Source organism: Phacochoerus africanus, chromosome 1 (genome assembly GCF_016906955.1).
Source record: "Phacochoerus africanus isolate WHEZ1 chromosome 1, ROS_Pafr_v1, whole genome shotgun sequence".
In the NCBI taxonomy this organism is placed as follows: Eukaryota; Metazoa; Chordata; class Mammalia; order Artiodactyla; family Suidae; genus Phacochoerus; species Phacochoerus africanus.
In genome coordinates, this window is record NC_062544.1 from 95,330,840 (window position 1) to 95,343,391 (window position 12,552).

The 12,552-nt window shown below is 34.9% G+C and overlaps 1 protein-coding gene across 3 annotated transcripts in view; it reads left to right on the forward strand.

The window, feature by feature from the left end:
• The window catches only part of ZCWPW2 (zinc finger CW-type and PWWP domain containing 2), a 139,855-nt gene that overhangs the window by 82,890 nt on the left and 44,413 nt on the right, over positions 1 to 12,552 (forward strand). For all 3 annotated transcript variants that reach the window (XM_047769343.1, XM_047769339.1, XM_047769333.1), the window contains one exon: positions 8,593 to 8,707. In XM_047769343.1, coding sequence (XP_047625299.1) covers positions 8,593 to 8,707 — 115 coding nt within the window. The remainder of the gene's footprint in view (positions 1 to 8,592; positions 8,708 to 12,552) is intronic.

Consider the following 12,552-nt stretch of genomic DNA (forward strand, 5'->3'; position numbering starts at 1 on the left):
TGTACACAATAGAATTCTATTCAGCCATAAAAAAGAACAAAATAATTCCATTTGCGTCAGTGTGGATGGAACTAGAGACTCTCATACTAAGTGAAGTAAGTCAGAAAGAGAAAGACAAATACCATCTGATATCATTTATATCTGGTATCTAATACATGGCACAAAGGAGCCTTTCCACAGAAAAGAAAATCATGGACATGGAGAACAGACTTGTGGTTGCCAAGAGGGAGGGGGAGGGACTGAGAATTTGGGGTTAATAGATGCAAACTATTGCCTTTGGAATGGATAAGCAATGGATCCTGCTGTATAGCACTGGGAACTATGCCTGGTCACTCATGATGGTGCATGATAATGTGAGAAAAAAGAATGTATGCGTGTATGTGTGTCTAGGTCACCTTGCTGTGCAGTAGAACACTGTAAATCAGCTATAATGGAAAAAATCATTATACAAAATTAAAAAAATAAAATAAAAACCAAGAATTAAGTGTGAAAAAAAGAAAAGGAAACAAACTCATGGACTTGGAGAAGAGACTTATGGTTGCCAAGGGGAGGGGAAGGGAGGTGGGATTGACTGGGAGTTTGAGGCTAGTAGATGCTAACTACAGTATTTGGACTGGATAAGCAATGAGGTCCTGCTGTAACAGGGAACTATATCTAGTCACTTGTGATGGAACATGATGGAGCATAATGTGAGGAAAAGAATATATATATGTGACTGAACATTGTAAATCAACTGTAATAGAAAAAATAAAAATCTAAAAAATTAAAAACCACTTTGAGTCAAGGAGGCACCAACCTCAGATTGCTGTGATAGCAGTCAAATAAAAACAGTTCTGCAATTTCTCTTCTGTTCACCACACCTAACCCTTCAGCCCCAGAGGACTAGAAGATTTGGAGAGAGGAGAAGCACACCAAGGATAAGGAGACACCTGAGCCTGAATTTCATCCTGCCTGCTGCAGCACAAATGCTTAATTGAAAATGAAGTTTGTCTCTTACATGAGTAGACATTTCAGTTGTTGAATTTCAGAGAACTAAGTAAGTTAGTTGTAGGATATTTTACCGTCTGGAAGTTACCAGGAAAGTCACAGGACCTTCTGTAGATTTCAGTCAAGGCTAAGAAACTTCCAGATTCCAGTTAAAAGAGTGAGTTTGAGGGCAGTTATTTTCTGCTTGAGTTTGAGTCCTATCTTGAATAGCATTTGTCTTTGAACAATTCTTTGTTAAATCTGAAGTTAATTATCTATTTGAATTCTGCCTGAAAAGGTAAATGGAAACATTTTCTGCCTTTAAAAGATAATTTTTGTGTAAATAGTTTTTACCTTAGTTTGGGCTTATTCAAAACAGCATTATTTCCTTTGTTAACTTTTTTCCAAAAGGTAAACCTTCTCATTGAACATGTTTCTCATTAAGTACTATAGTATTTTAAAATTGAATTTAATCACGGTGTTATTACTATAATTCATTCAAGCATAATCTTCATTCATCCTGCACAAACTTTGCCCTAATTATTAGTATATGGATTGAATCTCTTATGTTTTGTGAAATGCTGAGTCTTTCTTCCTTGCCACTCTAGAAGCCTTTACTTGGCAGATTCTAGTTGAAAGAATATGATAATGTCCCAAAGAGGTTATTACTCTATAAAGATGATTATAAACAAACTTTTTGGTAGCTTCTGCAGAATAAATCAGTTTAAATAAATGTGTCTTCAGTATATCAAGAAAATATATGAACTCATTCAACTTAAAGTTTTGTTTTAGTTAATTAAAGAGAGTCATTGTTTACTTAGGAAATTTGGTGTTTTTTTAAAAGTAGAGATATTACTATTATTTAATTGTCCTGGTATAATTGGCTAGTATAATTAGCCAAAGAAAGAAGCACAAGTACATATACAGGAAAGGAAAAGGAAAATTATCATTATTAGTAGATGACTGTTTACCTGAAAAAACCCTGGAACTCAAATGGAACATTTTTATTATTGTTTATAATAATTATAAACAATTAGTGGTAGTTATAAAATTACTATAAAGTTGTAACCAGTGTGAAAATATGAAGGGATAAATAGCATTTATAATAGCAACAAAGCTTATACCGAAATAAGCTTAAGAAGCATGTATAAGATCTGTATGAATAAAACTTTAATATGGTAAGATACAGAAGACAAAACCTAAAGAAATAGAAAAATATAATCTTCTTCGTGGTTTGGGAAGATTTAATATGGAAAGATGTACATTGTCCCTAAATTAATTTTAATGCAATCTTAATTTTTAAAAAGGATTTAAAAAAAAAAACCCTCTAGCAGTTGACCCTTGAAAAACTCAGGGGTTAGGAATGCCAACTCTCTTTGCAGTCAAAATCCACCTGTAGCTTTACAGTGGTTATCAAAGTCCACTGGTTCTGCATCTGCAGATTCTACCAGCCATGGATTGTATACTATAGTAGTATGTATTTAGTGAAAAAAAATCCTATGTAAATGGAACTGCAAAGTTCAAACCAATGTTGTTCAAGGGTCAGCTATAACATGGGAGAGGAAGTTAGGCCTGTAAAATGTAAAATTGTAACAGTACTCCAGTAGTTAAATCAGTTTGGTATTTATAGTTATTTGATAGATTAATAGAACAATATAGAGTCTCAAAGTACTTGAAAATAGTTACTGGTTAAGGTTGTATTCAAATAATTAAAGAAAAGTTGCATTGTTTAGTAAATTATATGGATACAAATGACTAGCTACTTGGGGAGAAAATGAAATGGAAACTATACTACACACCTCACATCCAAGTTATTTTGGAGGGATGGAAGATTTAAATGAACAAAAAGGAAAATACACACTAAAAGATAAACCATAAACAGAAGAATATACATACAGCAAATACATATAGCAAAGGGCTACTTTGAGAAAATGACCAATATAAATATTAACACAGGATTTGAACAGTCATTCCATAGAAAAGAAAATATAGATGGCTCTTAAAAATATGAAAAAATTGATGAATAAATTCTAGGGAATCTAATGTAGGCATGTTAACTCTAGTTAACATTACTATGTTGTATACTTCAAAGTGCTAAGATAGTAGATTTTAAATGTTCTTACCACAGACACAAATAAAGGTTATTATGTGAGCTGATAGATATGTCAGCTAATCCTGCATGGTAATCATATCCCAGTATATATGAGTATCAGATTCAGTAGAACTCCTTAATTTTACACAGCTATTTGCCAAATATACCTCCATAAATATGGAAAAATTACTCAAAATTACAGAATTTAAGAAATGAAAATGATAATTAAAATGAAATACTGTGTTTTCCTTAAAAATATTGGCAGAGATCTAAGTTTGGTAACAGGTATTTGCCAGAGTGTGAGGAAGCATAGTGTTTTTGGCATCGTAAATTGTGACCACTTCATTCAAGAGTGACTTCACAAAAGCTTCCAAAATGTAAAAAATACGTACATTAAACCTGGTCACTTAGCATCTTAAGAATTTATGCTTCACATGAGCAAAGAGACATATGGACAAATTTTTTTTATTACAACATTGTTTCATTTTGCAAAACATTAGAAAAAACCAAAATGTCCACCACAAAGGCATTTGTAAAATAACGGTACATGCATACTAGCTATAAGGCTATACATGCATATAGTACGTATAGTTCCACATTCCCTTGGTTATCTCATCTAATTTTTTTTTTGCGTGTGCGTCTTTTGTCTTTTATGGCTGCACCTGCGGCATATGGAGGTTCCCAGGCTAGGGGTCTAATCAGAGCTGTTGCTGCTGGCCTACACCACAGCCACAGCAACGCAGGATCCAAGCCTTGTCTGTGACCTACATCACAGCTCATGGCAATGCCGGATCCTTAATCCACCGAGCGAGGCCAGGAATCGAACCTGCAACCTCATGGTTCCTAGTCGGATTCATTTCCCCTGAGCCATGATGGAAACTCCCCATCTCATCTAATTTCTTTAGTTTAAATATGGTATGTGAATGTGGATGTCTCCTATATTTCATCTGCTGTTCCGTTCTCTCTCCTAAATTCCCTCACCAAAGAGCTACTTTGTATCTTCACTTGGGTGTCATAATATGTGAATTCTAGATATGTGAACTCTTGATCTCCAACTCTCACCCCCCAAATCTCATTTCATTTACAGCCTTCCACATCTCAGAAGATAGCAACTGCTTTTCCTCAGTTGTCTGCATGGCTAACTGCTTGACCTCCTTTAGGTCCTTACGCAAATATCAGTTTTTCAATGAGAGTTACCCTGACTACTCTATTGGCTTATGTTTTCTTTATTACTAGTACTTAGAGCCTCTTAAACTGTAGACTTACTTGTTATGCTGATCATGAATTGTCTCTTTCACTGGTTAGAATGTATGCTTTGTCTGTTTTCTTTAGTGATAGATCCTGAGAGTCTAGAATATGTGGACTCAATCAATAAATGAATATAAAATATATATAAATATATATAAAATATCTATAAAATAGATATTTAAATGATGTAAATGTTTGTAGTTGTGTATAGTATATCTGGAATACTGTTAAAGAAACTGGTAATATGGGATGCCCTTGGGTGAAACAGAACCAGAGATTGATAGAGAGGTACATTCTACACTTAGAAACATTCTTTTGTTTTTCCCCAAGAATAATGTGATTTTTTTTTTTAATGTGAGCAGCTGTTGGTAACACATTGCCTTAATTTATAAATTAGTGCATTCCTGGAAATTTTAATACATACTAAATATTTGAGTAATGATAAATAGTCTGTTCATCTACATGAATATTCAGCTAGAAATTAAAAAGTTCTTTGGGACAAAAGACAATTCTTTCTTTGTTGGGAATAACCTGTGTATCATAGGGTGTCTAGGACTGTTCTTTGAATGCTATAGTCCTTCACTAATTTCTAAAACACCTGCTAGGACATAGTGGTACTGTCTTCATAAAACTGACAAGGTATTAGGGACTTGGGATTTTATTCTGAATAAACCTAGAAGCCATTTGAGGATATATATATATACATATATATATATATATATATGTATATATATATATATCAAGATTGTTTTAAGTTGCTGGTGGCTTAATTGCAAATGCATCTCCAGTATTCTGTATTTGTATCCTCCTCTTCTCACAATTGCTGGTTTTGATATCATATTTGTGTATGGATGATTTCCTACCTTTACTGTACATTTGCCTTTACTGATGAGCCTTCTCTTTTGTAGTTTTCTTGTTTCTAGTTGTGGCCTTTACTTTTCTACCTAGAGAAGTTCCTTTATTATTTATTATAGGCTGGCTTGATGGTGCTGAATTCTTTTAGCTTTTGCTTGTCTGTAAAGCTTTTGATTTCACCTTCAATCTGAAGGAGAGCCTTGCTGGGTAGAGTATTCTTTGTTGTGGGTATTTTTCCTTTCACCACTTTAAGTATATCTTGCCACTCCCTTCTGGCCCGCTGAGTTTCTGCCAAAAAATCAGCCAATAGCCTTATCAGAGTTCCCTTTTATGTTATTTGTTGCTTTTCCCTAGCTGGTTTCAATATTTCTTCTTTGTCTTTAATTTTGGTCAGTTGGATTAATATGTGTCTCAGGGTATTCCTACATGGGTTTATTCTATATTGTATTCGTTGTGCTTCCTGGATTTGAGTGAGTGATTCCTTTCCCATGTTAGGGAAGTTGGCTGTTACCTTTTCAAATGTTTTCTCTGGCCCTTTCTCTCTTCTCATTCTGGCACCCCTATAATGCAAATTTTGGTGCATTTAAAGTTGTCCCAGAGTTCTTTTAGACTGTCCTCATTTATTTTCATTCTCTATTCTGTTCTGCATCAGTGATTTCCACCAGTCTTGTCTTCCACCTTACCTATTCATTCTTCTGCCTCCTGTATTCTGCTATTGGTTCCTTCTAGTGAATTTTAAAATTTTTATTATTGTGATTTTTTTATTTCTGATTGTTTAATCTTTAAATCTGTTTCTTTGTTCAGCATTTCTTGTAATTTATTGATCTTTGCCTCAAGGTTTTTTCAGAAATTTTGGGTAATCTTTATAATCGTTATTCTTAAAGTCTTTTTCATGTAGGTTGCTTATCTCCAGAGTTTACTTAGCTATTTTTCTGGAGTTTTGTCTTGTTACTTCATCTGGCTCATATTTCTCTGCCTTTTCATTTTGTATGGCTTTTTGTGTGGTCTCCTCTTTGCAGATTACAAGATTGTAGCCTCTCTTTCTTCTGTTGTCTGCCCCCTTGTGGGTCAAGTTGATACAGGGGCTTGTGGCAGGTTTCTTGATGGAAGGGACTGGTGCCTGTCCACTGGTAGGTAGAGCTGGGTTTTGTCCCTCTGGTGGGTGGGGCTTTGTCTCTGGATATGATTAGAAGAGGCTATGTGCCTGGGAGGACTTAAGGCAACCTGTTTGCTGATGCATGGGGCTGTATTCCCACCTTATTTGTTGTTTGGCCTGGAGCTTCTCAGCCCTGATGAGTGGGACCAAATTATTCCCAAATGGCAGCCTCTGGGAGATTTCACACAGATGATTATTCCTTGTGACCTCCACCTCCAATATTCTGCCTTCAGAGCAAGCCACAACTGACCTGTGCTGTCCCAGGAGAAAAACTGCAGGTAGGTCTGATCCAGATTCTTGTGGAGTCCCTGCTTTGCCCTGAGATCCAGTGCAGGTGAAACCCTGTGCACACCCTCCAAAAGTGGAGTCTGTGTTTACTCCAGTCCTGTGGAGTTCTTGTACTCAAGCCTTGCTGACCATCAACATCAAATGCTCCAGGGGCTCCTCCTCCAAGTGCCAGTCCCCCAGGCTGGGGAACCTGATGTGGGGTTTGGCACTCTCACTGCTTTGGGAGAGCCTCTGCAATATAGTTATTTTCTAGTTTGTGGGTTACCCACCCGTGGGTATGGGATTGCTTATATCATGAAAGCTTCCCTCCTACTATCTTGATGTGGCTTCTTCTTTGTCTTTAAGTCTAAGATATCTTTCTTGGTAGCTTCCAGTCTATTTTGTTGATGGTTTTTCAGCAGTTAGTTGTAATTTTGGTGTTTTTGTGAGAAGAGGTGAGCTTGAGTCCTTCTATCCTGCTATTTTGTCTCTGAATCTGCAATATTCTCCAGTTAAAGAACAAACTAGTTGAAAAATATAATGCACAGCTGAGTCTTGTTCCAGAATTCAAAATTCTTTATAAAGTACTAATCTTAACATTTTGAGTTATTTAGAAGTTTAATTGTATTATTACCACTAGGTGGCACATACTTACTGTAAATTCTTAAGCATTCTCAGACACAGGTTTTTTAAAATGCTTTTTAGTTCCCCAAACTTGCCAAAGTTTAGCAATATATCACATTGATTTTCTTCATGAAATTTCCTTAACTTCAATAGTTTAGTGACAGTTGTTCGGAGTAACAGTTTATAGGTGATTGTTTTACTTTAGTAATGTATCACATTGATTTTCTTCAAGAAATGTCCTTAATTTCAGTTGTCTAGTGACAACTGTTTAGTGTAACAGCTTATAGGTGATTTTTCACTATCTATAAATTCTTGACTTAACATCATTGTAACATTTGAGTTGGAGAAATTTCTTCACTCTGTAAACATTAGCTTAGATATTCTTAAATGAGTTTAAATTTTCTAATGTTTATTGAATTATATCTGCCTACCATTTTTTCCTGTGAAATAAATTAATAGCGAAACTTAAATATTCAATGTAAAAAACTGATTTTTTAATTATATTTTCCCCTGCTTTTATGCCAAATAAATGTGTCCAAGACCAATACAATTTAACACCTGTATTCTTTTTGCTAGTAAAGTGTTTAAAAAACGGTAGCATATATTTTATAATTTGTAGCATTTGAAAACATTATAAAAGCCTTTTGGGGTCAATCTCTAAAATAACATTGTCAAAATTGGGCCAGATAATTTTTATTGTCATTTTTAACTTAGAGATTCTTTGATTCTGTTTTTATTCAAACTATATTTTTTAAAAACCTAAATAAACATTTAGAAAAAGTAGTGTATTCAAGTAGAATAACATTTTTAGTGCTTATTATGACAGAACACTGTCTTCTGTTAATTCATTTAATATTTATGCAACCTTAAAATGATTGTATTATCCATGTTTTACAAATAAAAAAATTATGGCACAGAAAGTTTCAAAAACTTATATGAATGTGTCAGCTATCTGGCATAACATCAAAACTAAATGTGAATGGAATTAATTTTATTACAGTGAGAAATGAGACTTTTCAGTTTTTACCCCTGTTATTATTGCTATGATACTTAAAAGGGAATCAACATTATTCTAATAAAGTATATTAATATTCACTGCTTTGTTACAGTGATGGTCATAACTTTTTGTAACCTAAGTGTGAGATGGATCATATTAAAATATAATCTTAGTGAATTAAGAATCTGACCCTTTTGGCTATTAATGTGCAAAACACTACAACTTTGCTGTATTCTCAAATACTAATAAAGTAATAATCAGATACCCAAATCTAGGTAGTATATTGTGTAAAGTTTAGATTTAATTCCAGCTGAACAATTAAATCAAATGGATGTTAAAACTTATGTACTTAAAAATGAATCTTATTATTTTTCCATCTTTCTTAAGCCAGGAAACTGTAAGAATAAAAAGAAGTGGTATAAAAGTGCACTACAAGAAGCATACCTCCTCTATGGATATTCTCGTGAGCAAAGACTAGAAATGTGCTACTTATCAAAACAGGGTATGTGTGTTTTTTATTCTTTACCACCTCAAAATAAGGATTTACTCAGATGCATGCTTTTCGAAATATGTTTGTACATTTAAAAATCTGTCCTTCTCTTCATAGCAAATTAGTGTGTCTCTGTTCACTGAAAAAATCATTTTTTATATAGATTAGTAGTATGTGTTTTATCCTCTCAATGACTAAATATACACTACATTTAAATGTAGGGGTTTTAGTTAGCACTGGTCTTCCTACACAAGTCCTATGTGTATTTCAAAGCATCTATATCAAAATTAGAAGCCATGGCTTTAAAATATATTCTTGGAGTGAAACTTTCACTTGGATATGCCATATTATTTCATTTTTTCAAAATGCTTTATTTTTAGGTAAATTCAAAGCTGAGATAAAAAGATAATCTTCAACATTTTAAAAACTAGGTGAAAAAATATGATAACATTTCAGGTTATTTTCAAAGAAAATTCTCTTCAACTGTAAATATTGGGAGTTCCCTGGTGGTCTAGTTGTTAGAACTTGGTCCTTTTACAGCCCAGATTCAATCCCTTGTCTGGTAACCGAAGTCCCACATCAACCCTCTGCATGCTGCAGTCAAAAAAAAATTAAAATAAGTCAATAAATATTACACTTTACAGATAGCTTTTAAAATGAATTCATCAGAAGATCTATAGTAGGTGTAACACACTTTCAACTCTAAAAGAATATGAGGGAGTTCCCATTGTGGCTCAGTGGTAATGAACCTGACTAGTATCCATGAGGATGTGGGTTGGATCGCTGGTCCTGCTCAGTGGGTTAAGGATGTGGCTCAGATCCTGCATGGCAGTGGCTGTGGTGTAGCAGCTGCAGCTCTGATTCATCTTCTAGCCTGGGAACTTCCATATGCCTAGGGTGTGGACCTAAAAAGACAAAGGAGAAAAAAGAATATGATAGTAGTATGGAAATAATTATTTTTCAATTAACAGATATATTTCATTCTTTTCTGCTTAAGTGATTATGAGAAACTTTTTATCTTACAAGCGCCCTTCTCATTTTATCTACCTTAAGTTCTAAAGCAGATTATTCTTTGGGAGGATCTGGCCTTTGGTGCTAATTGAATTTTAAAGTAAGAGTGATATTTTTTCTCCTTTGAAAAAGTTTAATACATATTTTAAAAATTTATATGTAAAAATATTGTACTTGAGAAAAAGTTTAAAGATTAAGCTAGCTACCTAGATTTTAGATTTTAAAGCATAGAAGTACTTTTGGAAAGAGTGGAAAATGAATGACAAGCAAACTACTCTGGTAAAAAGACATTTATTACCACCAATGTGATTTTATTCCTTGTGCTGAAAATATAATGTCTGTTTATTAGCAGTAAAGGTTAAGCTCACTTTATTGTCACAAATACAATTTTATGCTTGGCATGGACTATACATTTCTTTTTTTGTAACCAAAATAAACTTTGAAATATTTAGTCTTTTAAATCATTACTATTTTTGTAATATAGGGAGTTCCTGTCATAGCTCAGCAGTTAATGAGCCCGGCTATTATCCATGAGGACATGGATTGGATCCCTGGCCTTGCTCAGTGGGCTAAGGATCTGGTGTTGCCATGAGCTGTGGCGTAGGCCATCTTCTACAGCTCTGATTCAACCCCTAGCATGGGAACCTCCATAGGCCGTGGGTGCAGCCCTAAAAAGAAGAAAAAAATTTTATTTCATAACATAGCCTTTTGCTTTTGGAAGTTATAAAATAGCCATTACAAGCCAGCGGTAACATCCTCTCTCAATAAGTTATGGAACTGCATCTTTGCCATTGTTGTGTGTGCCCAGGCTTTTATATGTGGGTCCTTTTGCATGCTTGCTTGTCCAAAAACTCCGAAAACAGGGTTATTTCTGATTGGTTTTGCAGCAACAGACCATTTTCTTGCTGAAAGTCTGATGATTTTTTTCCTGCAGAATTTGGTGTAATACAGCCTGATTATAGAGAGCCAAATACTTAAAAACTCTTATTTTGATTTTTTTCCTTGAAGAAGCCCAAATGGCAAGGCATGAACAGATTTCCAGGCATTCAGTCTTTGCTGTCACAGGCTTACTCACTTCATACTTACTCTTTGATATCTCCAAAATGGACAGTTTAATTCTGTGTCTGCTTAGCTGCCTTGGTGAATTCTAGGATGTATTCAGCTTCTTACTCTGTTCAAAGTAGCTTTGAGAGATAATTAACCGTTATTCAGATATTTTACAGAAGGTTAGCTGCTTAGAAGCAAACCATTTATTTCAGCCCAGCAACTTTGAGAATTTCTTTACCCCAGCCTAGAAATAATTACTACTAGTATCTTGGCCTAAATTCTTCCCATCCTGCGGAAATTGGCACACTGTTCTGTTTGATGTAACTCTTTCATTGTTGAAATCTTCAGTCGATATTTCAATGTCCTGTTCACAGATTTGGTTACCCTGTTCTTGTTGTATAAACTATTACTCCAAATAAGTGATTCTTCTGCTAGGTGTAGAAAACTTTTTCTTATTTGGAACATTCATTATAATTGTATTTTTTAAATTAACAGGGTATTATTCATACAGTCTCTTTATAATTAAGCCTTAAGATATTGTATCATTAGCAGGATTAATATTTTCTGACATATTCTCAATTCTAGAGTGGAAGTCCATAACTCTACCTTTCCCCCCCAGAATTATTTATCATTTTTTTTTTAAATAGGAGTTCCCGTCATGGCTCAGTGGTTAACGAATCTGACTAGGAACCATGAGGTTGCGGGTTCTATCTCTGGCCTTGCTCAGTGGGTTAAGGATCCGGCGTTGCCTTGAGCTGTGGTGTAGGTTGCAGACGTGGCTCGGATCCCACGTTGCTGTGGCTCTGGCTTAGGCCGACGGCTACAGCTCTGACTAAACCCCTAGCCTGGGAACCTCCATATGCCGTGGGAGCAGCCCTAGAAAAGACAAAAAAAAAAAAAAGAGAGAGAGAGAGAGACAAAAAAAAAATAGATTTTATTTTTTAGAGCAGTTTTAAGTTCACGGAAAAATTAACCAGAAAGTACAGAGTTCCCATTTGCCCCCTTCCCTACACAAGCTCATCATCTGTGGCCAACATCCTGCACCACAGTGGTTCACTTGTTGCAAACTATGGACCAACACTGAAATGTCATTATCACCCCAGTCTATAGTTTGTGTTATGTTAAGGTTCACTGTTGGTATTGTACATTCTGTAGGTCTTGACCAATATATAGTGACACGTATCCACTATTTTAATATCATACAGAATTGTTTCATTGATGTAAAAATCCTCTGTTTTACCTTTTCATTTCTTGCCCTTTCCCACCACTGTGCCTGGCAACCACTGACTGATCTTTTTTATTGTTGCCATTGTTTTGCCTTTTCCAGAATGTGATGTAGTGGGAATCATATGGTATGTAGCCTTTTCATATTGGCTTCTTTCACTTAGTAATATGAGTTTATGTTTCCCCATGTCTTTATAGCTCTTTTTTAAGCACTGAATTATTTTAGCACAGTTTATTTTATTCATTCACCTACTGAAGAACATTTTAGTTACTTCCAAGTTTTGGTAATTATGAACAAAGCTATAGTAAACATCTTCAGGGTTTTGTGTGGACTTAAATTTTCAACTCATTTGAATAAAGACTAAGGAATGTGACTGCTGAATTATGTAGTAAGAGTATGCTTAGTTTTGGAAGTTTCCTGTGGGACAGTGGGTTAAGGGTCTGGCATTGCCACTGCAGCAGCTCAGGTTCAGGTTGCTGCTGAGGCACAGGTTCCATCCCTGGTGGGGGGACTTCAACGTGCCACAGGAATGGCCAAAAAAAAAAGAGTATGTTGAGTTTTGTAAGTGTTTTCC